The sequence below is a fragment of the Phyllostomus hastatus genome, unplaced genomic scaffold, assembly GCF_019186645.2.
Source record: "Phyllostomus hastatus isolate PE091 unplaced genomic scaffold, TTU_PhHast_1.1 phas_scaffold_387, whole genome shotgun sequence".
Classification (NCBI taxonomy): Eukaryota; Metazoa; Chordata; class Mammalia; order Chiroptera; family Phyllostomidae; genus Phyllostomus; species Phyllostomus hastatus.
Genome location: NW_025334027.1, coordinates 2,807,959 through 2,832,511, shown reverse-complemented (window position 1 = coordinate 2,832,511; position 24,553 = coordinate 2,807,959). Strand labels below are relative to the sequence as shown.

Below are 24,553 nucleotides of genomic sequence, written 5' to 3'. Positions count from 1 at the left end.
CATCTTCAGGCCTCCAGACAAAGCTCCAATGAGTAGCTGGCTACTTTGGGCACCTGCACACCCCGCTAGCTCGGGCCGCCACGCCCTCCGGCCCGCGCTCCCAGCCTCTCCGTCCCAGGCCGCCATGCCCGCGGCCGCCTGCAGGGGCCGCCGACTCTTCAGAAATGCGCCGCCTTTGTCTGGGGCCGCGCGGCGCCCGTGCACCGGGAGTGCTGAGCGCCTCCTGCGGCTCGGCCTGCGCCCCCCCGGCTTCCAGCCACCAACCCCACCGCCCCGCGCCGCCCGCCCCACAGCCCAGCGCTGCCCGCGCCCCTGCCCACCCGGGGCCCGCGCCCAGGTGAGTGCCCCGCCCGCCGTGAGGCTCCGCCCCGGCCCGCCCCCGCCCCGCCCTGGCCGGGCCAGCGTGGGTACCGGGCGGGTTCCTCGCGCGTCAGACCACATGATCCCATAAAATATTCATCCGCTCCCGACCCACGTCGCCGCCGCCCTCGCCCTCCGCGCCGCGGCCCCGCCAGTTCATCCGACTGGCGGAGCGGAGCGCGCCCAGCCTCGTCCCGCGGCCGGGCCGGGGCCGGGCCGGAGCGGCGGCGCCTGGATGCGGACCCGGCCGCGGGAAGACGGGCGCCGGCCCCGAAGCGACTTTCGATCCCCGACGCGCCCTGCCCGACCCCGACGATGAAGAAGGCGTCCAGCGGAGGTGAGTGCTGCGCCGTGCCCTAGCGGGCCGCTGGGTGGGGCGCTGGGGTGGGGGAGACTCTCGGAGCTGCAGGGCGGGTCCCGCCTGCCCAGGCAGGCGGCAGGGTCACAGGCAGCGGTGAGGGCCACCGCAGTGCCGCGCCGACTGGGGCCGCGGGTGCCCGGCCCCGGGAGGGCGGAGCCCGCGGCTGCAGGAAAAGTTGCCGCTTCCCGGGAAAGTTGGCGGCGGCGGCGGAGCGGGAAGCAGCAGATCGGGATGGCCCCAGACACCGGGCCTGAGCTGGGGTGGGGGCTGCCGACTGGAAGGGCGCGGTCTAGCCTGGAAGCACCCCGGCCGCGAAGGGGTTAATGAGCAGATTTGCACAAACGTGGGTACCGAGCAGGGGTGGAGGCATTGGCCTCCTCCGCGGTTGCCCCGCGGACTCAGCTCAGGACCTCTCCTGTCTCTGGGGTCAGGCTGCAGCGGGCTGAATGGGGGCGTTGGCAACAGCAGAGGGTGTGGGGTGCGGGGTTAGCCTGCGCTGCCCCTTCAGGGGGCCCGCGATGAGAGGAGGCAGCCCAGCACCTAGCATCCGCAGCCTACGGGGCCCCTGCGGGGCTCTGCTGAGAGGCTCACCTGGCAGCCCCCATGGGGCTCCTCCCTCTACCTGGTATGAGGTCCAGAGAGTGGGGGCGGGGGGCCCAACTGCTGCCCTGCCCTGGTTCCCCATGGGCTGCCCTGCTCATGTCCACAATGCCGCAGGCTGCACACACGTTTCCTTGCACGTGCACGAGTCTACAAGGGCTGTACACTTGCACACCCTGTATGCACATGCATGCCAGGCTGCCCCAGTGTGCCATGCATGCTGTGGGTGCACACCCGCATACTCACCCCCCCTTATGCCCCTGGCCATACACATGTACACAGCACGCTTGTGATCGCCATGGTTGGCACATGCTGGGGCCCCTGAGCAGGACCCGCTCCCATGCCTACACGCACATGTGTTGAGGGGGAGGCAATGGGCAGCTGGAGCTCACATACTGAGGAGGTGAGAAACCCGCTACAAGATCCTGGACCCACCTCTGTCCGCCAGCCCCTGTGTCTGGGGAGTCTCCCCTTCACAGCCCCTCAGGCCTCTGTGTGCGAGAGAGAGTGTGTGTGTGTGTGTGTGTAACTCAGCATGCATCTGAACATGTGTGCCTGCATGCATGACCGTGTGTGCCTGTGGACACAACAGCATGTGTCTCATGGCCTCTGGGTGTAGGTGCCCCCGCATGCCCAGGTGGGCTGCGGCCAGGGTCTGCCCAAATCTGTAACAGAGGCCTGGGAATGTGTTGGGGGCCGGCTCAGCACACAGCCCAGGCTGCGGAGTGAATGGCCCCCAGGCACTCCCTTCCCTCCACCATGCTGGGGCAGTGGTGGCCAGTGGGCACTGGGACGCCCCTGAACAGGGAAGGTCCATTTCAAACCTGGAGGTCAGCACAGGGACAAAGTGGCCAGACTCCTTGGTTGCTCAGCAGTGACTGCCGCTCAGCCCAGCAGGGCGCAGGTGTGTGCCCAGCCCTCGGCTGACCCAGGGCGACCTTAGGAGGCTTTGGACCCAGTGCCTCGGTATCTCCATGCTGAGGGCTCCATGGTGCGTCACCTGCCCCAGGAGCTGTGTGGGGCTCTGAGATAAGGGTGTTGGGGACTCGCTCTGGTGGTGGTAAGGAGGACCCCGGCCAGGGCTCAGGGAGGCAGAGGCACACCGCCTGCTCCCTGGCCACCATCAGTGTCCTTGTCTGTAGAATGGGGACAAGCCAGCCATTCTTAAAAGGTGTGTGAGGGTGGGTCCCCTGATAGGGCAGGCAGCGAGGCTAGCCATTGTCCTTTGTCTAAGTCTGTCCTTCCCGCTGTAAATCAGGCGCCCTCCCCACTGCCCCCTCCAGTCATAGTGGGGAAGAAGCAAGCGCCCACTCAAGGACCAGGACAGGTGGTGGTCCCCGGCTCCAGGGTGCGGATTGGCGGGAGGCCAATGGCCTGGATTTGGGTCTTGGCAGTGCCACCCATGGGGGGGTATGACCTTGGTGGGACAGTTCATCACTCTGTGCTTCAGTCTCCTCACGTGTGACATGGGTCAGTAATTAGGATCACCTCAGGAGTTGTTGGGGGTACTTCAAGGCAGAGGCCCCCACTGAGTTCTGGCCCCAGGGCTTCTACCTTCAAAATGCCCAGAAGGACCGCTGTCCCACCCCCGTCAGCCATTCCCACGGAGGGAAGTCCTCCTTGCACTGCCAGCCAGACCCCTCCCTCCTACCCATTGGCAGATGGGAAATAAAGGCCCCTAGAGGTCACAGAGAAGCTGGAGGGGGGGGCACAGGGAGGGGAGCAGGGAGGGAGAGGGAACTATTGAGGTGGGCGGTGGCCACCCCCGCATGTATTTCCCAAGCTAGGGCAGCAGCTCTGCTCTGCCCCTCACCAGCAGGGAGCCTGCAGGACCCAGGGCCTCGCTTCTCTCTGTGTGCAGCTTCGTGGTCAGCTGGGGCCCTGCAGTCGGGTCGGCCTCTCCCTGTGGTCCTGGGTGACGGGGAAGGGAGAGGGCCAGGGGTGGCGGCGCAGGCTGGCCTGGCGGATCTCAACAAGCAAGAGGGCGAGTGGGACGTGCTGAGCCTGTGGAAGGCCTGCAGCCCGAGGAGGCTGAGCCCTCCCCGGCCCTCTGACTCCCCCCAACCCTCTCTTTGCTGCCTCCTGGCCCACAGACGTCAGGGGCCCCGCCTTGCTCCCTGCCCCAGCCTTGAATTCATGGCTCTGTAGCATAGACATTTCTGGCAGCTGGTACAGTGCCAGGAGGGTCCTGGCTGGTGGGGGCAGAACCTCAACCCCAGGGATGAGGTTCCTGCCCTCCTGGGCCTGTGGCCAGGAAGACTCCTTGGAGCCTCAGTCTGTGAACCTGGAAAGGGGTTGGGAGAATGGAGCCCAAGGGGGGAGTTCCACGGTGAAAGAGTGAGTGTGGTGAGGGAGTGAGTGTGTCAGTGAGTGTGGGAAGGCTGAGGGTCCTTGGCTGTGCCTGACCCATGTCATCTATGCTGCCTGACCCCCGGGCGGGTGGGCCCTGGCTGAAGACCCCCACCCCCCACCCAAGGCAGGGCTGCCTGACCCTCTGTGGCCACCCAGCACCTCAGCCTCAAGGTCTGCAGGAGCCTGCCTGGCCGCCCCACCCCAGCTGTACCCAGATGTGTCCTCTCAGGGCCCAGCCTCTGTGTCCTCTGCACCCCTCGGCGTCCCCTGCCCTGTGGCCTGGCTGCTTCTGCGCCCTCGAGCGACCCAACCCCAGACACCCATCCATTCTCTCATTTACTTGTTCATCCATTCATTCATTTATTTTTTCTTGGACTGTGTGACCCTACTCTGAGCCAGGCAGTGAAAGGGGTGTGACCTTTGGCCCCCTGCGTTTATAGGACTAAACCCTGTAAAGGGCAGATGGCCCAGAGCTGCAAGTGGAGCCTCGCCAGAGGACAGGCACACTGTCCACACCCCCTGCATCTCGCTGCACCGTCACTGGAGTGCGTGGGCCCACCAAGTCCCACCATACGGGTGTTCTGTGCGGCAGTTTCTTCTTTTGTCGCTGTATTTTAAACACTTTGCACATCGGGAACTATTCCTGTGCATCATGGGTTCAGTGGTGCGTGCAGAGCCCCTTCCCGAGGATGCGCCATTGTTCCTCCGACTCTGCCCCGGCCTCTCCCGCCGTCCAGGGTTGTGGGGTTGGGCGTGGGGAGACCCGCTCTGCACATGGAGACCCCACAATGTCCCCCGGAGGTGTGGTCACATCCCCCTCTCCTGATCCTGACCCCTCCCAACCTTTTGAGGGTGGGCTCTGCGTTTCTCGCTGGTAGTGAATGAATATGCGTCCCTATTGATCAGGATATTCCAGCTCTGGCACCTCCAGCCACTCCTCTCCTGCCCCCTTCGCACAGCCCCTGCCTCCCCCCTGCAGCTGTCCAACTGCCTGATCTCCATGCAGCCGCAGCCTTGCTCCAGAGGGGGAGGAGGGAGGAGGAGCCATCAGGCACCTCCCACAGCCTTGCGCCCCTACCACCACACGCAGGACAGGGCAGCCAGCCCTGGGAGGTGTGGCCGAAAGGCAGGGCACTGGGCAGACCTGCCAGAGGGGCCACGGGGAGATGCTGCCTGGGCAGAGACCAGGTGGGCCTGGCAGGTGGAGCTGGGCCAATGGTGACTCGGGGAGCCTGGGTGGAGGCGCTGGGATGTCAGGAGCTGACCCGGCTTGGTTCAAGCAGCCCACTCGGCACCCTGGGGTGCTGCTCCACTCTGCTGTCGGCACCAAGCTGCTCCTAACTGGCCGTCACACATCACGCTCCGTGGAATCGAAGTTCCACGGAAAGTTGGTGGGAAGTGAACAAGGGTTTCATAGTCAAGCAGATTTGGGACCAGCCGGGTTAAGCGGTGCTGACAGAGCTCCTTTTGCTACAGGGCATCGGGTTTGCGAGTGGGGTGGGAAGGGGCCCTTGCTGACCCCTCTGCAATACCCCCCAGGGCCTGGCCTGCCCTGGAGTTATTTTGGGAAACAGTGACCGATGTCCTTCTGGGGGACTGTGAAGGGACTTTTGGGCCCCCAGCAAGGGCACTGGGAATGGGTGGGCCACCTTGCCCACACCCTGTAGCCATGCTACCTGGTGGGTGGAGAGACCATGCTTCTCCTGGCAGCGTGAGGCAATGTGCAAATTTAACCTTTGGGTTTATGACTCTATTTCTTTGCAGCAAATGTCACGGGAAATGTCAGGCTGAGGCTGAAGCCGGTAAGGGGCCCGTGGAGGAAGCGGGCGGAGTGCTGAGGGGCTCAGGCCAAGGCGGGGCTCTGGGACCCTCACCTCCTCCCAGGAGCCCTCTTGGATTGCGATCGAGTGCCTAGGCCCACCACCGTGTCCTCAGTCTGTCCCAGCCAAACACTGTGACATTGTTGAGATGTTGCCTTTATTTACCTGCTGCCAGGGCCCAGATGGGGCAGGCTCGGGGACCTGCCAGCAGTCTCCCCTCCAAGTCTAGGCAGCCGCTGGATCGGCCTGTGCCGTGCCAGCTTGCTGTGTGACCTTGGGTAGCACTCGCTCTTCCTGGTCACCGGAGGCCTCATTTGTTATGTTGCTGTTGACCGACTCGGTGCCTTCGTGGGTAGGAAAATGCGCCAAGTCAGAGGCATTCGGGGTACTGGGCTCTGGGGACGGTGGGGGCCGGCTGTGTACAGGGCCAGTGGGGGTGGGGGCTGGGCATATGGCACCCTGTGGTGCCTCCAGGCACACAGTAGGCCCATCCAGCCCAAGGAGAGGCGGCACAAGGAGCCAGGGCTGTGTGGAGACTTCCACCCACGGTTCTCTTTGCACCAGCCTCACACTGCCACGGGAGGGGCGGCCCATTTCCTACCCTGTCCTTGGGCACAGTGGGGTCTGGGCAGCAGGAGGGTGGGCCATCTACCTCTTGGGTGTGGCCTGCAGCCCAGAACCACCTCCTATCCCCAAAGATGTGGCTAGAAGCAGAATTCTAGAGAAGGGCCAAACCTGGCCAACCACCAGGACACTCGGGGTGTCCCGTCAGAGCAACCTCAGGAGAGCTGTGGGGCCCGAGGTCACACAGTAAGCGCTGCGCTCAGCTCTCCCACCTGCTTCCACAGAGCAGCCCAGCCAGGGCCCCGGGAATGGCCCTTGTGCCCACCCACTGTTTCCAGAGCCCCGCCAACGCCCTTCCCCCGTGCTCGCCTCTATCCAAGTCCCCCCACGCCCTGGTGAGGTCTCCCTGCTCTCCCAGCACCCACTCAGCCCCAGCCCTTGCTCCACCCAGCTGCCAGGGCCTCCTGAGGGGTGAGGCCCTGCAAGACCGTGGCCAGTGAGCCTGGTGGGGACCAGGAAGGCAGGTCTCCTTGGGAACCAAGGCCAAGACCCTCAGGCCAACGGAACAGCAGCAGGACTGTCACTGTCCCCTGGTGCAGTGAGCATCCGCTACCCCGGCACATGGGTGGCCTTCCCCACAGGACAGAGACTGAAGGAGGGGCTGAGAAGGGCCATGGGACGTGGTTCCTGAGTGTGGCCTGGCAGGTGACCCCCATCGTTGTCATCTCCCGGGAGGACCCTTTCCACCCTTGGTGGGATTAGCCAGGGTGCACACTCAGGGTGAGGTTGGGTGGAGCCCTAGGCAGGTCCCAGAAGGTCACTGCTTTCTCCCTCCATTCTCTCGTCAAATGCTTTCCAGCATTATGTTCAGGCCAGCCCCATGTTGCACAGCGGAGTCTCCTAGATTCTTGAGACACCTTCCACCCAAGAGGCCTCCAGGACCCAGGAAGATACTCTAAAGCCCATGAGGTCCCCAGAAGAGAGAAGTACTGTGTGGGTGCCAGCAGGGTGGTGAGGACCCTGAGGCCACTCCCCTCCCCCAAGGCCACACTGGCCCTCGGTCATAGGGGCTGGAGCTGCTGTCTGAGTGGAGGGGTCCTGGAGGGTGAAGAAGCTCGGAGAGTCCAGGACAGCCCGCTGTGTGGGGCTGGGCCCGGGGTTGGCCCTGTGCAGGGGGACGAGGGAGATGGGAGGCAGGTGAGGGGCTTGTGGAGGCTGAAAGGGTAGCAGAGAGAGGGGGTGGGCACCTTGGACCAGATGGCTGCCCTATGGAGGCTGCTGCCGCCGGCCCGGCCCAGCAGAGAGGCAGCAGGGGGCCTGCCCACCGTGCTGCCGGCTCCGGGCTGTGGGGCCCGTGGGCCCTGCACCGCAGCCATGTCCAGGCTGTCTTTCATCTCCCTGCCTCGGCCCCAATTTATGTCAGGCAGAGGTTGACACGGGGACAGGTGTGACAAGTGTTTGGCTTCCTGTTTGAAAATTGGCAAAAGAAAAACTCTCCCCATAAAGATATTCTATCTGCACGCCTCCTGGCTGCCACTGAGAGCACCCATCATGCCGGAGACAGACGGCGGCCCTAATGGGCTCCGTCCTTCACCGGCTGCCTGGGCCAGCCTCGGCCTGGCCCCTGGGCCGGCCTGAGGTGGGTGGCGGCCTGTGTGTACCTATGGAGCCCTCCCTGCACTGTGGCTGCCTGCCCCGCCGCCCCCCCCAACTCCAGTCTGAGAGAGGCTGAATCCTCCTCAGTGAGCCGGGCCAGGGGAGGGGGCAGTGTGCCCCTCAGGCAGGCATGGGAATTAGGGAGGGAGGGGCTGCAGACCTTGTGTAGCCGCAGCCCAGGCAGCCAGCAGTGGGCTCACTACACTCAAGTTGCCCTGAGGCCCAGGCAGGGTCAAGACCCACACACCGCCCCCCCCCCCCGGCCTGTCACTCATACGACACCCCTCAGGCCTCACTGATGTCCTTCACTGGCCCGTGGGGGGCCCATGAGCCCATGAGCCCAGCCAAGCTCCACCTGCTCTGCCTGTGGCCCGGCCCCTCCACAGCCCCTTCGGGGCTGAGCCCAGAGCTCGGGCCAGTCTGAGGATGGACACCTCGGGCAGGGCTGTGGTATGGGAGGAGAGCAGGTTGGGAAGGGTCCCGCCTCGGAGGGGTGGTGTGGTGGGGATCTGGGGAGGAGAGCCCTCCCAAGGGGGTGTCTCTGGGAATAGGGTGGGCATTCCCAATGGGGCTCCCTGAGCAAAGGCGAGGCCCAGCGCTCCCACCGGGGGCAGGGCCTGAGGTGAGGCCAGGTCACCAGCATGCCCATTCTAGCTGTGACTTGACCTCACCTCTGTCAGGTGGGACCATGGTCCCTGCTGGGGGCGACGTGAGGCGCTCCTCAGATGCTCCCCCAGGGTGGGCGGGCTGGGCATTTCCTGTGCACCTGCTGTGCGCCCCGCCCACGTGAGCTGAGTGGTCTCTCTGCCCTATGTGCGGCGGGCCTCTGGTCTGCAGCTGAGGAGCCTGTTCCAAGAGGTTGGGAGACCTGCCTGATTCCTCAGCAAGGCAGAGCCCTGGGCAGGGACCGCATGGCCTGGGGCCACCGGAAGGGGGCCCTGCTGCCTGAGCAGAGCCCCACCCACCTTTCCAGGGCAGGGCTGCCTGTCCAGTGTTGTCCACGAGACCAAACAGAACAGACCAAAAGCACTTCTGATTTTACCAGTTTGTGTGCCTTGTCCTGAGAGAAAACCTGGAAAAACACCGGAGTTTTAAGAAAGGAGTTGTGTCGAACAGCAGGCTGTCGTAACAAAAGGCCACAGACTGAACGGTTTATTTTCTGCCCCGTTTTTTTTGCACGTATGTGTCCCCTTGACTGGGCGGCTTAAACAATGGGAGGCACCTCCTCGCGGTTCCGGAGGCTGGAGTCTGAGATGAGGGTGCTGCAGAGGCGGGTTCCGGTGAGGGCTCTCTCACTGGCCGGGTCCTCACGTGGACAGAGCGAAAGCCAGGTCTCGCCGTGGGGCCATACCTCAGGACTTCGTTAAACCCAAGCACCTGACTGGCACCCCATGGGCTCTCCTGGGCCCGGACAGCAGTGGACATCGTCCAGCAATGCTGTCCACCACAGGCGTGAGAAGGCTGCCTGGTGCCCCAGAGGTGGGCGTTTCCTGCATTTGAGTGGCAGACGTTTATGGAATACCCCCTGTGGGCTGGCCCCCTGCTGCAGTCCTGCCCCCTTGGGGCCCACAGCCTAGGGCCACAACAGCTCTTGCACCTGCGAAGTGGATCGTGGAGGTGTGGAGTGAAGTGGGCTCCCTGGCAGTGGACAGAAACAGGGGTGTCAGGAAGCCTGGGGGGTTCACCAAAGTGCTCCCACCCCTGGTGAGGTTCTGAGACCCAAGCTCCCATTTCACAGATGACAAACCCAGGCCTAAGAGGCCAGGGTCACTGGTGGTGTCTGAGCTTAACTGGGCAAAGCGGCTGGGCTGGGCTGGGCTGGGCATGACCCAGCCTTGTGGGCCTGCTACAGCCCTGGTGGGGGTGGGCAGCTGGGGAGGAGCAGAGGGGTGGGCCAGTGGACGGGGCCTGGCTTCCTGTGAGCCCTGCAGGAGAAGGAGGCAGCTGGCCACCTGCAGGGCTTTGCGTATTCCTTAAGGGGAAGAGGGGAAGAGGGGCCCATGGGCCCTGGGCCAAGGGCACAGCTCTGAGCAGGCTGGGACTGCGGGGGGTCCTGGGAGGGGGACCAGGTCTGTCTGGCCTGGGCCTGACCTCATACTGGGGATTCTCCAGTGTCGGGCTAGAGGAGGAAGGAAGGGGGATGGGGACAGGGTGTTGTGAAATCACTGGGAAAATCTTGAGGAAAAAGGCAAATGCCTTTTCAGGCTTAATAAGTCAAGCCATGGTCAGCCTGGGCAGGGAGGTGGGAGGAGCCCGCTGGGTGGTCTGTGAGGTGAAAAATCCAGTGGCTTTGGTGCTCGGGCTCCACGGGGGACTGAGTAGAAGGGCCTGCAGATGGCCGAGCCGTGGCTGCCCACCCCTGCGTGGTCCCCCACAAGGCCTGGGGCTTCAGTTGAGGGGCTTTGGGGGCCCTCCCTCCGGCCTGATCCTTGGCCCCAGGAGCATCTACGCCCTGGGTCTGGGGGGTAGGGGGAGGGCTGGACGTTTCCTGGAGCTTACCTCAGGTGTGTGTGAGGGGAGACCATGCTGGGTTACCCGCACTGACCGCTTCCCCATCCCCGGGGCAAATGCTGAGAAAATGAGGCCATCCTCCTGGCCCTGCCCCCAGGGCAGCCGACCCCCTCCTGCTGCTGGAGCGCCAAGCACAGCGGCCTCAGGAAGTAGCCGAAATACACTGACCTGTTTTCCAGGAGGCAGCGGCGCCTCCCTCTCCCACCCTGGATGGTGAGAAGCCGCCAACGGTTTCCATCCCAAATTGATTTCAAATAAGGAAGAGTAATCACACACAATCATATAGGAATAATTTATCACTTGTTAATAAAAGAGCAATTACTTATTCACGTCGCCCCTGCCTGCGTGCCGTGGGTTCAGTTGCAGAGACGTGACTAGGGCTCTCACAGAAGCCAAAGGAAGCTCGTCTGTGCTCAGCCAAGGCCAGGGCGAACCCTCCCTGGGGCCACAAGTGCAGGAGGCCCCCGCTGGGCTTATCCACCAGATCCCTTGCTCCTGAGGGACCTCAGTGGGGGGCTGGGGGCTCGGACCCAGGGGGCGGGAGCAGGGCGGAGGTGAGGAGGGGTCGGCAGAAGTGTCTGCCTGGTGGCAGCAGAACTGTGGGTGGCCTGAGCACACAGATGGATTTTCAGGCCGGAAGCTGTCCCTTCAAGTGTTTGGGTTTCAGAGGCTTCTGGAACCGGGAGCCTGGAACATCCCTGGGGACTGGGGGCGTCCTGAGCCACCTGTGGCTGAGCAGGGGCCGAGGAGCCTGGTCCCTGCCCCGGACCCCAGGCCGAGCTCTGCTGGCCCTCCCGCAGCCCCACCCTCTCCAGCACCACGAAGACACCTGCTTCTGACCCATGTTCCTCCCCGCCTTCCAGCACGTACACTTTATTGTCTTCTTTTTATCTCTCTCTCTCTCTGAGATGCCAATGCCAACATGCAGGCTTTTTAGGAAGATAACACGCTGGTCCACCGTATCTTGCTCAGAGTTAACACCTGCACGCAGCCCCGGAGGCCAGCCTGGAGAACCGGTCTGCAGTGCTGGGCTGCAGCCACCAGTGCCTTGTTCCTCGTGTTTCCACGTGCTCGGCTTCACATCTCCACGGCTCCAATCCTAGTCCCTCTTCTTCAGCGCCTCCCCCAGCGTCGCGCCACCGTCAGTTCCATTCACAACCAGTGTTGACCAGCTCGGGCCACATAAATAAATTCTCTCTGCCGCCCGGCCACAGAGGGATACCTTAGTGACCTCACCACTCTTGTGTGGCCTTTTGTTTTTCCTGGAGTTTACAGTAGACTTGGTCATTTTTTTCTCTTGTCCCGTCAGCCACCCTTATGTGCGCACTCTTCTCCACGTCAGGCATTCTACCGGTTTTCTTCACCTGGGCCAGGGAGCAACGGCCCCCTGACAGCCGCCCAGGACTTCCCTTCATCCCCCAGTGTTCTCGGACCCTGCGTTTTCCTCCTTCAGGGATTACGTTCTGTTTTATCTGAAACACATCCCCAACAAACTCCTTAAGGCAGACACAGTGAAGAATCATTCCCAGTCCTCGAATGTTAGCAAATCCATTCAAGTTGCATTAGCCTGGTCTGGAACTACGTGCTGGAAATGGGCTCCACTCACAGCTGTGAAGCCACAGCGACGAACAACTGGCTCTTGGTACGCCGTGGCGATGTCTGCCGCCACGTGGCTTTTTCTCCGGCTGCTTCTCGTGACCCTGGAGACCAGAAATCACATGGCAACTTTCATTGGTTGTGCTAGGCTCCTGCCTGGTGGAGGGCCAGGTCTTCTGCTCTGGGAGATTTTCTGGTATTATTTCCTTGACAATTTTTTTCTCCTCTATTTTCTGTTTTCCCTCTCTGAAACTCCCAGTAAGACAGATGCTGGATCTATCTATTTGTCTTCTGGAGATCATCATTTTCCCTCTCTTCCTGTTTTTGTTTTTCTTTTCCCGACTTCCTTGACCTTGCTTTCCAACACTTCTATTGATTTTTTTTTAATTTTAGCAATTCTATTTTTAACTTCCAGGCACTCTTCTTGTTTTCCGATGGCTCCTTGGTCACAGCACCCTGTTCTTGTTTCAAATCCTCCTCCATCCCTGCAAGGACACTGATTAGACTTCCCCCACTCGCATCTGGTCCCCGCACTATCTCTACTTGCTCTACCGCCATTTCCCCTCTCGAGTCCCTGAGTGCCCTTCCCAGACGCCTGGTTTTCTGGTCGCACCTGGGAGGGAAGCACTAAAAGGGACGGGATGCTCCGCTGAGGGTCGGGCTTGTGGACGCAGGATTGGGGCGACCAGGCGAGAGCCGCCATAGGGAGACCTCTCCTCTGGGTGTCCCTTTGGGGCACAGCCCGACACCCTGCTCCTTGCCCCGTGCAGCACAAACACCTTCGCCATCACCGTGGGTCCCAGGGATGCACACGTCTCCCACGCAGCTGGAGGGTGGGCGGGGAAGCGGACCAGCGAGCATGCGGTGCCGTCCGAGCAGCAACGTGACTCAGTGCTGAGTGCGGACAGGGCTGTCTCCTGAGGCCAGGCGGCTGCCCGGGGCTGCGGGCCTGTCTGTGAGCCTGAGAGTCTGCGCTCTGCGGTGAGGCTGTGCTCGGTGGGGGTGGGGTGGGGGTGGGGTGGGGGTGGTGGCAGGAGCGGAGAGAGGCTCTCGGCATGCTTGTAGCGCAGCCTGGCCGAGGTGCCTCCTCCCACCCAGACACAGCCTCTCCTGGGCCAGTGAAGCAGGGCTGTCAGGCCCGGCTGCAGCAGCCTTGGACTGAGGGAAGCGGACCATCAGCGTGGCTCTGGGGTGCCATCTCCAGCCCTGGGTGGGTCTCACTCCCCTGGGCTCCTCACCTGAGACAGGGCTGACCAGACCAGACTAGCAGAGGCCCCACACCAGCCTCTGGGGAGGTAGAACTGGGCTGGGGCCCCAGGTGCGGGTGCTTAGTGGGATCCAGGCTGGAGGCACCATGGGGACCCAGGGAGGCAGATGTTGACCCGCCATCATCCTCGTGTCACTGGCAGGAAACAGACCCGGAGCAGGCCTGCAGCTTTCCCAGCCGCTCAGGGAAGGAGTGCAGAACTCACATCTGAGCCCAAAGCTGCTGGACCCCTGGGCCCGCCTCAGCAGCCTGGGGACAGAAGGTGGGGGCTGAGGACAAGGTGCTGTGGGGGTCAGGGAGCCCAGAGCCCGCTGGCCCGCTGCAGGGTGGGGGCCAGTTGCCCCTTCCTGCTGCATGGGTCCCTGGGACTCAGGGCCTGGTCTGGTCTCCTGGGACAGTGGGGTGGGTTGGGACCCTGTCCTTGGCTTCTCAGGTGCCCTGTGGTCACCTAACGTCTCTCAGCCTTGTGGCCCTGCCTGAGGAGTGGGGTTGACAGCCACCCCTCCCTGAGCTGTGGGATGTGGTGAAACCTCCAGGAAGGGGGGAAGTCTGCACCTGGGGCCATTCCCAGCGAGGCCCAGGCTCCCCTTTCTCCCCTCTTTCCTGCCCCGCCCTGGGGGCAGTGCTGGGTGAGGCCGAGGCCGGGATGTGCGGTAGGCTGACAGGAGGCAGGCTCCTCTAAGAAGCCCCTGGGCAGCATCAAGGTGCTGGCTTTAGAAGGGGGCATCCCCGAGCCCCTTCCCTGCTCAGCCATGTCTGGTGGCCTCCCAGCACCGGCCCACGGCTCGCTCGCCTCTGGGGACCCCTGCCCTCGTGTGAGGTCAGTTGCCTTCCAGGCGGGCCCCAGGTCACCCCAGGTGCCCGTGGCCTGTGATCCCAGGGCCTTGCACGTGGCTGATGTGATGATGACAAGGTCACTTGCCACTCAAGACCCTGGCCGTGGGTCCACAGGTGACTCAGGGGCCTTATTCCACGGGGGTCCCACCCTCCCGTGCCTCCCTTCTTCCCTGGGCTTTGTCGCCCCATCTTTGTACTTACACGGGAAGATCCCATCAACCTGGAAGTGCATCAGGACCAGCCACTTCCCCTCCTCCCAGCCCAAGTGTGCAGGGCGATGCTAGTTAGTCAGCGAGCCCCCTCAGGGCAGCTGGCTGCAGGGCCTCCCAGAGGAGGGCGCATTACCTTGGGTGTGGCTGGATCAGAGTTGAGAGGCTGTGGCCCCAGGGCCCCCCTGCCCACCCAGAACTTCCTCCCTGTAGACACGCCTCCCTGAAGGCCCCCCTCCTCCTCCTCTTCCCAAGCAGGGACTGTGGGGGCCTGTGCCTCCTCCTTGTGCCCAGAGACACCTGCTCCTCACAGCCAGTTTCGTCCCGGGCTTTAAGTTGTCCTCTTCTGTGAGTGTCTGATTGCCAGTCTCCTGACAGCCTCCTTAGCAAAATTGTTTTTCTCTTGACCCGCATGCTGTTCCAGGTCCACTTTCTCTCCTCACTCCCTCTGGCCCCTTGCGAGGCTGCCAGGCGCTGTCTCTTCCAGCTGTATGGCCTCAGCAGCACCTTCGTCACGTGGGGGTTTGACGGACCTCCGTGAGGCCGGGGGGAGGGTGGAGGCAGCAACATCCACAGGCAGCAGGTGCTCAGATGCTCCCGTCACAAGCCAGGTCGGCACACTATTTTTCCAAATGGCCAAATACTGAACAATTTCAGCGCTGTGGGCCCCATGCTGTGTCAGGCCGCCGCACTCCGCCACCCAGGCAGTGACTGGAGAAGCTGGTTTGCTGGATGCCCATGGAACAGGGAGGCCCCAGGGCCCATAGGCTCTGACAAGGGTTTCGGTTTGGCCACCTGAACGTGGCACCCTGGCCCGGGCTGGTGGTGACTCCAATAGGAGACTCTCAGGCTGAGGAGGGTCACTCGCTGTCTCTCGAAACCTCGTCCCCTGAAAAGCACCAGACCCCACAAGGCCTCTCCACAGTCTCTGCAGGCACCCGTCCCGTGCTCCCGCCGCCGCTCAGCTCCACATCTCCCGAGCCCCCTGCAGATGCTCAACCCCTCACAGAAGCCCAAGCCTCCCTAGTCCAGGGTTTGCGGGAGCTGGGCTGCTCTGGGACAGCTTGAGCAGGTCGCAGCCCGCCCACTCCCTGCACACGGGGGGCTGGTCCCGCAGGGCAGATAGACGCGGGCCTCCCAAGGTGTGCACTTGCCTTTTCAGGACAGGTGCATCTGGCTCGCACTGAGGCCGTCTGCCTGCCTGTCGGCAATGCTCGACAAGTGCTGAGAGCACATGGGGATCTGCCCCCGTGCGTCCTCCACCAGCCTCGGCTCCTGGGAGGGGCTCCCCCGTTTGTCCAGCCTCACCCCGGCAACTCCTCTGCTGTTTGATGACTCACCCCTGTGCCCTGACCACCCCCCCACACACCCCACAGCTGAAGGCCCAGGAGTATACTCCTACAACCTGCACCCCCAGTGTGCGTTCCTATAGCGTGCACCCCAAGTACGCATTCCTACTGTGTGCACCCTGATTGTGCGCTCCTGCACTTTGCCCCATCAGCAGCTGGTGCTCAAAAGAATGGTCAGCTTCGCATAAGTGGCAGGAGCAGGGGCCTGGGAAGAGGAGGGCTGTATGGGGAGGGAGGCAGGCCCAGCACTGCCGGGCGCTCAGCCCTGGACGGACGGGAGCAGGTGGTTGGTGGGAAGGAGTTAGGCTGGGCAGATGGGAGTGGGGGCAGGAGTGCCCCTTTCCTGAGCCCCTCCCGCAGGCTGGGGCACGTCAGCCACCGGCCGGTTCCTCATTAGTGTTCTCTGGGAACTCATGCCTGTGATAGCCTTTGGAATCAATCAGCCAAGGGACTGGGCTGAACGGGCTGTGGAGACAGAAGTCTCCAGGTAATTAGGCAGCAGGTGTTTGTTGGTGGCCTAGTGGAAGGGCAGGGAGGCTGGCCAACCCCCTCGGGCTGGAAGGATCTTCAGCTGGACAGAGCCTGCAGGTGCTGGCATTCAGCCCCTGGCACGGGGGTCCCTGGGGTGGGGGCCAAAGGAGGTGGACATGTGGAGGCATGTGGGCTGGACAGGGCGAGGCTCCAGAGTTCCAGGCCAGGAGTCCAGCTTTTCCAAGGCTCCAGGCCAAGGGTCCTGATCACCAGCCCACCGGCCTGGACCCTGACCCTGGCGGGGGCTCCAGGACTCCTCCCCAGGTGTACCCTGACACCCAGAGCCGGCTCAGTGTTCTGGGGCACCTCAAATTCCCCAGGTGGCACATGCCAGCCACACGGCAGGGTGAGCACCTGTGGTCATTCTCCTCCCGGATCACAGCCGTCACAAGCCAAGGCCTGTGTCCTGGTCTCAGGCCTATGGTGCCCAGCGTGTCACCTGACGCAGTTTGCTGAGCAAGCGAGGGCTGGGTGAGAGTGAGGCCCTAGGCACAGGGGCTGCCTCTGGCCTCCAGCTCCTAGGGGGGCCAGCCCCTCTCCTGCAGGCCTGTTTCCTTGACCTGAAAGGGACCAGGGCTGCCCTCCCAGGTGCTGTATGGGCTGGAAATTTTGAGAGGGAACGGAGCCTGGGTTTGGGGGGCTGGCGATGGGTGAGTGGGGGAGGGGGAAGCCCTGACCCTTCACTGCCCAGCCAGGCCTTTTATCGATCTGGCAGCATGACCGTGGGGACCCTACTAGCCCTGGGCTGTGAGCAAGCGGCTTTCCCCCTCTGAAACTCATTTCCTCGGCTGTGAGATGGGTACATAAGCTGAGCCTCTAGGAGAGTTAGCAGGCAGGGGCCCGGCCTGGGCCTGGCCTGCTGGCCCAGGGTCCACCTGTGTGTATTCAGGAGGCTGGTCCTGCCCGCTCTGCCCAGGTCTCGGCATCACATCGGCAGGCCCTGCCCGAGCGGGCCTCGGTTTCCTCCGCTTCGCACCACTTGGCCTGGGTCCAGCACCCTCCCACCAGGGCGATGACTTGGTCCATTTTTGGATCTGGCCCACGCCTGCAGCCACTGCTATGAGAAGATTGTTAGGGCACTGGGGGGACAGCAGGGTGTTGGCCACACCCCTGCAAGAGTGGGCTGCCCCCACCTGGAGCCAGGGAGGGGGCCTGGGAAATGCAGTGAACGTGCACACCACCCCAGGACAAACGGACGGTGACAGTGAGTGTGAGAAGCGAGTGAAGACCAAGAGGGGACAGACAGAAGGCGGGGGATGGGTGGTGAGCCCGTGGTAGGTGGAGGGCTGGCGGGGAAGGGGAGAGCGGGCACAGCACTGCCTGACCCTCCCAGGCAGGTGGACACCGCTGGCTCCACCCCCGCCTGGAGCTATTTCTGGCCTCGGTGTGCTGAGCTCTGGCCTCTGGCTCTCCGTTGTAACTGCGGTCTGTGCCGTGCCCCTGCGAGGGATGTTCTCGGTGTTCGAGAGGATTCCGAGTTGACCGCTGTCGTGGCTACGCTATAGCTGCCCAGCCCTCTACAGCCCACTGACCCCAGTCTCCTGGGGCTGGGGGGTGGCAGGCAGCAGCTCAGAGCCTTCCTAGAAATGTCCCCTCCCAGCCACCAATGGCACAGGAGGGAGCCCTTTGGCCCAGCACCTGTCCACGTCCTCCCAGCCTGGGTCCCTTCCTGCGGAGGTCACATGGTGGCTACTCCTCAGGCTTGGGCAGGAGGCGGTGTGGCTCTTCCCATCTCCCACCTTTCCTCCTGGACCCGCTCCCATGGGGGCAGATCAGGGCCTCACCACTCGCTGTCTCGGTTTCCAAATCTGTAAAATGGGCTCATGGTACTGGGAAGAAAATTGATTCTTATGCAGCTGAGACTCACACCTTTTATACCAGTGGGCATTTCTGCCACCTGATTGCCGAGTGGGAGCACCAAAGCCCCAGGGCGCTGAACCAGTGTTTGCCTTAGGGATGGCGGCAGAGGGCCTGGTGTGGGTGTGTGTGTAGCTCAGGGGGCCTGGCGACCTGGTGTGGGGCCACGACAGTGACAAGGGCCTTGGGGGCATGTTGCGCCCTGGTTTCCTGTGCACACTGTGGTTTCCATGTGTGTGCACCGTGGTTTCCATGTGTGCGAGCCAGAGCCACAGCAGGGCTGTCTTCTCGCCACACGTGCCTGCAGGCAAGCTGGCACTAGTGGTCGCTGAGGACCGGGGCCCAGAGAGGCTGGGCCCAGCTGGGAGATGCGGCTGGGGCAGGCGGGCAGTCAGGCTGCAGCCCGTGGGCAGGCGGGCTGGGGTGCAGCCTGCAGCCTCTAATGAGCAGAGGGAGCCTTAAGGGTGTAGACCTAGAAGCCAGAGAGGCCTGGCTCCGGGGGCTGCAGAGGCCAGGGAGATGGGGGACAGAGTGAAGGGAGAGGCAGAGGGGACAGGTGGGTGGGAGAACGGGATGGGACGGTGAGGAGACGGGACAGGAAGGTGTTTCAGGGCTGGGAGGGGCTGCAGTCCACAGTGGGTGTTGCACAGATCAGGTGGGCGACTGGGCCCGCCCAAGGGGCGGGGTTGGGGGACAGCCTCCCATTGCCTGGCTTGGTCTCTGGTGTCCCCAGGGCCCCTGCGGTGAGTGTGAACCCACACTGCAAAGTTGGGTTTGAATATCTCATATAAAGATGCCCCCTTCTGCTTGCTCAGCAGAGGGGTTGCCATGGAGACCAGCGGGCTGGCCCCAAGCAGGGCGGGACTAGAGCCAATTATTGCGGCTGTGCGAGGCGAGAGCCCACCGCCTGCTCCTGCCCCGGCAGCAGGGCCCTGTGCCCAAGGGCCGTGCCTCTGAAGTTGGTTTCCGAAAAGCAGTTGGCTCAGCGGGAATGGAGCCACGTCTTTGTGCCTGATGCCCGCTTCCCAGCAGGGCTGAGCCGCTCAGCCCCTCTGCCAGCCGCCCCCGCCCTCGGTGGTTCGGCCAAGGCCCAGAACCTTCCTTGGGGCATTCTTAGAGTGGGGGTGGCCCCAGGTGCACCATCTCCCGAGGACCCAGGCTGGGGCGGGCCAGCCATCAGAGCAGCCGGCCCCCATTCCGGTGAAGTCAGCTGAACATGACACCAGCCTAGCTCAGACTGTAGAGCAGGCCTGGGCGCCACGGAGCACTGCGCAACAGCAGTGTCTCTGGGCCAGCGAGGCGGCAGCACGGATACAGTGGTGGCTGGTGACACAGCCGGTCGGGGGTGTGGCCTGGGCTGTGGCATGGTGCAGCTGTGGCATGGCAGAGCCGTGACAGGACCCGCCCTTGGTTCTGCTGAGGTGGGATCAGAGCCTGGCCCGGTGAGTACCTGCGGCCCCGCCCCACCCCACCCTGGGTCTCAAGGACAGGAAGTGCTGTTTTCCTAGCACAGTGACATCCTGTGACAGCAGGTGAGATGCTGGTGGGAGCTGGCTGGCATAATGAGGCCTGACTTCCCGAGGAGGCCCCACGAGGAGGGAGCCGGGGAGGACGTCAGCAGTATAAATAGAACAACTGCCGGAGCGGTGCCCCTTGCCGCCTCCCACTCGAGGCCAGCCAGGAGGGGTGCCCAGAGCTTGGGGGATCCTGGGCCGCGCCTGTCTCTCTGGATCCCCACCCTGGGGCTGCCACATCCCCAGCAGGTGACAGAGGACAGAGGAGGTCCCCAGACTGGGGAGGGGGCAGCTGGGACCTGGGGATCAGAGTTTGGGTGTGCACGCCCCTTGAGATTGCCGCACATGCCAGCTTGCTGGGGCCCTGAGCTTAGGGCGAGCTTCTGGACCAGCCCAGGTGGAGAGGGCCCCGCAGGGGCCCGGAACCCCAAGGTCACAGTTCTGGGTGGAGGAAGTTAGCTCATAGCCCTCTTCTCCCTCCCCGCCCATCCCCAGTGCTTAGCCAGCTCCTGTATGCAGAATCCTGCTCTTAGCTAGCTGCCAAGGAAGGTGTTTGCTATCAGTGCAGGTGTTAGCTGATAACTCAAATGTTAGCTGATAAGCCATAACCCTCCCAGGGGGATTCGCATTTTAATAGACTCACTCCTAAAGGCAGAAAGAACCTTCCGCTTTCAAAGACGGCAGCTCTACCGGTGGGCTGATAGGCACTGAGCTCAGCATCGCGTGGCCCTCCTGCTGAGACCAGGGCTGGATGCACCGCCTCGGAGGGGGTCTGCCGCCTGGTATAGGCCACTGGTGAGGCCCCGAGTGTCTGGCCCCTCAGTGGAGGAGGAAGAATGAGGGTGTAGCCCCTTGGGGCTGGGGCGGAACCCCCGAGAATGGGTCTGATGGGAGGGTTGGAGGCAGCTGGGATTGTGTGAAGGTGGTTGGGCTGGTAAGAAGTTAGCTCCTCGCCTGGGGAAGCGATCAGGCAGCAAATGGGGCTGTGGGGAGGAGGCTGCAGTAGGTGCTTCGGGCCAAGGCAGGAAGCCCTCCAAGAGGCTGTGGTGTGTGCAGAGGAGGGAACGGCCTGCCCCGGGGGTGGGGGACTCACCCTTCTGAGCCTCGGACCCACCTGCCCTCCGACATCCAGCCTCCTGATCCTGTGACAGCGCGTTGCTCGGGGCCAGCTGGTGGGACCCCAGGCCCCAGCAGGAGAGCCACTGGAGGTGGTGGCCCCCGGCTCCACCAAAGTACCTGCAATTTCCTTGTTAAAGCCCAGCTCCCATGGTGCTGAGGCCTCCTCAGAATCAGGGCCGCCCTGGGGCCTCAGCATGTCCTGGAGCCAGGGCAGTGCACAGGGTCTGAGCCACAGCTCCCCTACCCCCTTGGAGCCAGAGGAGGCCCAGCAGCTGACCCACCTGGCAGGCCTGGGCAAGAACCTCCACTTGGGGCGCTTCTGGAGGAGCTCTGCCAGGCTGGCCCTGGAGTGTCTGCCAAGAGCCTCTCCCCCAGCCTGGCTTGTGGGCTGGTGGGGCTGGGGATAGCCCAGGGACAGTGCCGGGCCAACAGGAACTGAGCTCGCGTGGGTCCCAAGAAGGTGTCCACAGGTGCGAGTGTTCACCCCGGGAGGCCCCCGAGGGTCCTGGCTAACTTGAGTGGCAGGGCTGCAAGCGCCAGCTGGTGTGTTGGAGCTCTGGGCAGGACGGCGTGGGCCTCTGCAGGCAGGGCTTCCTGGCGTGGAGCAGCCCGGCCTCTGGACAGGGCCCAGGGTGGGCGGTCCTGGTGGCTCAGAGCCCTCAGCCTCAGCCTCAGCGCAGTCAGAAGGGGCTCTGCCAAGCCAAGCAGGGTCCCGAAGGGGAGTCATCGATGCACCTCTGGCCAGAGCTGTTGTCTGGAGGGCTGTCATTGGATGGCCCAAGTTCCGGGGCTCATTTCTGGTCGAGGTTGGAATACCAGCCCCCAGCACCAAGGCCCCGTCCGATTCCAAGGGAGCGTGTGATTCCCCAGCAGGTTTTGGGGCAGCAGCTTCCACGTGGCAAGGAGAGCAGGGATCACAGCACCTGAGTTTCCATACAGGACAGCCTATCCTGGGGCGGGCTGGTTCCCACACAACCCCCAGCCTCACGGGCCCCCTGCCAGCTAACTGCCCTCTCCTCTACCCACAGGGAGCCGGCTACTGGCCTGGGTGCTGTGGCTGCAGGTGTGGCGGGTGGCAGCTCTGTGCCCGGGAGCTTGCGTGTGCTACGACCAGCCCAAGGTGACCACAAGCTGCCCACAGCAGGGCCTCCTGGCTGTGCCCGCTGACATCCCAGCGGCCAGCCAGCGCATCTTCCTGCACGGCAACCGCATCGCGCACGTGCCAGCAGCTGGCTTCCGTGCCTGCCGCAACCTCACCATCCTGTGGCTGCACTCGAACGCACTGGCCCGCATCGACGCCGCTGCCTTCGCGGGCCTGGCCCTGCTGGAGCAGCTGGACCTCAGCGACAACGCGCAGCTGCGGGCCGTGGACCCCGCCACCTTCCACGGCCTGGGCCGCCTGCACACCCTGCACCTGGACCGCTGCGGCCTGCAGGAGCTGGGTCCCGGCCTGTTCCGCGGCCTGGCTGCCCTGCAGTACCTCTACCTGCAGGACAACGGGCTGCAGGCGCTGCCGGATGACGCCTTCCGAGACCTGGGCAACCTCACACACCTCTTCCTGCACGGCAACCGCATTCCCAGCGTGCCCGAGCGCGCTCTCCGAGGCCTGCACAGCCTCGACCGCCTGCTGCTGCACCAGAACCGTGTGGCCCGCGTGCACCCGCACGCTTTCCGCGACCTTGGCCGCCTCATGACACTCTACCTGTTCGCCAACAACCTCACGGCACTGCCCGCAGAGGCCCTGGCGCCTCTGCGTTCCCTGCAGTACCTGCGGCTCAACGACAACCCCTGGGTGTGCGACTGCCGGGCCCGCCCACTCTGGGCCTGGCTGCAGCAGTTCCGCGGCTCCTCCTCTGAGCTGCCCTGCAGCCTGCCCCGGCGCCTGGCTGGTCAAGACCTCAAGCGCCTGGCGGCCACCGACCTAGAAGGCTGCACCGCGGCTGCTGGGCCTTCCCGTCCCTTCTGGACTGGCGGGCCTGCCGATGAGCAGCTGCTGGGGCTTCCGAAGTGCTGCCAGCCGGAGGCTGCAGACAAAGCCTCAGTGCTGGAGGCCGGCGGTCCGGCCTCGGCCGGCAATGCGCTGAAAGGACGAGCACCACCCGGCGACAGCCCTCCAGGCAATGGCTCTGGCCCAAGGCACATCAACGACTCCCCCTTTGGGGCTCTGCCTGGTTCAGCTGAGCCCCCACTAACCGCCCTTCGTCCCCAGGGCTCTGAGCCACCAGGACCCCCCACCGTGGGGCCTCGCCGGAGGCCAGGCTGTTCCCGGAAGAACCGCACTCGCAGCCAGTGCCGGCTGGGCCAGGCGGGCGGTGCGGGCGGTGCTGGCAGTGCAGGCGGTGGTGCTGGAGACGCAGAGGGCTCAGGAGCCCTTCCTGGCCTCGCCTGCGGCCTCACGCCCCTTGGTCTTGCACTGGTGCTGTGGACCGTGCTGGGGCCCTGCTAACCAGCCCCCGATGGCCAGCAAAGCCTTTCTCAGTGGCTGGGTGTGTGTACATACGGGGTCCCCTCCACACTGCGACTGGCACCGGGGCGCAGGTGCCGTCCCTGAAGGACGCCTTCCACCCCTCACCCCATCTCCACTCCATCATGTTTACAGGGAGCAGTGGCCGTGTTTGTTCCAGAACACCGCCTCCCGCCCGGACTGCGGGGTATAGAAATATGCATTTTATTTTACTGGTGTAAAAATACTGGGCAATGTGGAATAAAGAGCTCTTTTCTAAGCTGTGGCCTCTCCAGCTGTGGGTGCTATGGGCAGTGAGAGGGGAGGTGGGCCCTGGAGGTATGGCCCTGCCCCACTCACAGCCCCACAGGGGACCCGAGACCAAAAGGAGGGCCCATCCCTGCAAGTGGCACCATCAGGGCTGTGGGTAGCTCGGGCTGTCTCAGCCCAGCAGCGCCCCTGCCCACCCCGCAGCCACACTGGGCTGATACCAGCATCCAGGGAGGAGAGTGTGTCCAGCACAGACCACACACCAGCCAGGGGAGCTAGATGTGGCTTTCTTGGTGGGGACAGTTGCTGTGGTGCCATGTGAGGTCCCTGGAGGTCCCAGTGCGCCACCCCAGCCAGCCTTGCCCAAGTGGCCCCCCAGCTCCCATGTGGCTTGGAGTGTTCCCAGAAGGCTCTTGTGCAGATGGGCCGAAGGACTGGGGTGTGAGGCCAGCTCTCTCACTTCAGGGGCCCGGCAGGGGCTGTGTGCACCCCCACACCCCTGCTCATGGTCACACGCCATACCTGTCATCACACCTGCTCAGGCGTGTGCCCGGGGCACCTGCACTTATACCAAGGCACACCCCAGACACAGGCCCACATGGGTCTGCATGACCCTGTCCACACGTGTGCATGCATAACACACAGGCAAGGCAGGGCCTGCACGTGGACACACACGCACACGCATCACAGGCAGAAACATGCACACACACGCTTCCCCCAGGCCTGGGTGGGGAGGACTCAGACAGCAAAGGGAAGGAGGACACGTGGAGGAGGCTTCCCTACCCTCCTCGGGCAGGGGCCCCGGGGAGAGGGAGAGGGAGGAAAACTCGGACTGGGGAGGGAGGAAGGGGGCGTTGCTGGTGGAGCCAGATGGCTATGAGGGCCGCTGGGGCTGCAGAAGCCCACAGGAGGGAGGGAGGACAGGGGAGGACGTGCTCAGCACCCAGGCCCCTTCTCCTCCGTCCCTCGGTGGGGCGCAGACCCTCCCTCCGCTGCCTGGGGCAGTATCAGGGCACTGTCGGGGAGGCGCCCCTACCTTTCCCATCTGGCCTTCACCCCTCCTCATCCGGGTCCTCCCACACACCCCATCTCTTCTTCCAGACCCTTGGGCCCAGGCCCCCTGGAGCTGCCCACCTCTGTGTGGTGCCAGCGGTCTGCCCCTCTGCAGTGGGTACGAGCGCGTCCTACCTCCAAGACCCAGCACCTTGCCCCTGAGCTCAGAAGGGGCAGCTCAGGCGAGCCCTACACAGGCTCTCACCCCAACCCCTCTAAGCCCCGGAAACCCAAGTGTCCCCCTTGAAAGCCTCCTAGGAGGCAGCTCTGTGGACTCTGGTGTC

At 63.7% G+C, this 24,553-nt stretch overlaps 1 protein-coding gene across 1 annotated transcript; it reads left to right on the top strand.

Annotated features, from left to right (window-relative positions):
• The first annotated feature begins 474 nt into the window (after positions 1 to 474).
• RTN4R (reticulon 4 receptor) lies at positions 475 to 23,210 on the top strand. Its single transcript, XM_045819840.1, has 2 exons — positions 475 to 697; positions 21,532 to 23,210. Exons 1-2 carry the CDS (start codon positions 676 to 678, stop codon positions 22,947 to 22,949), a joined length of 1,440 nt encoding a protein of 479 aa, XP_045675796.1. The 5' UTR covers positions 475 to 675; the 3' UTR covers positions 22,950 to 23,210.
• Positions 23,211 to 24,553: the final 1,343 nt, after the last annotated feature.

Coding starts and splice junctions, on each gene's coding strand:
- RTN4R (XM_045819840.1), top strand. CDS start 676: ATGAAGAAGGCGTCCAGCGGAG. Junction 698..21,531: donor GAAGAAGGCGTCCAGCGGAG/GTGAGTGCTGCG, acceptor CTCTACCCACAG/GGAGCCGGCTACTGGCCTGG.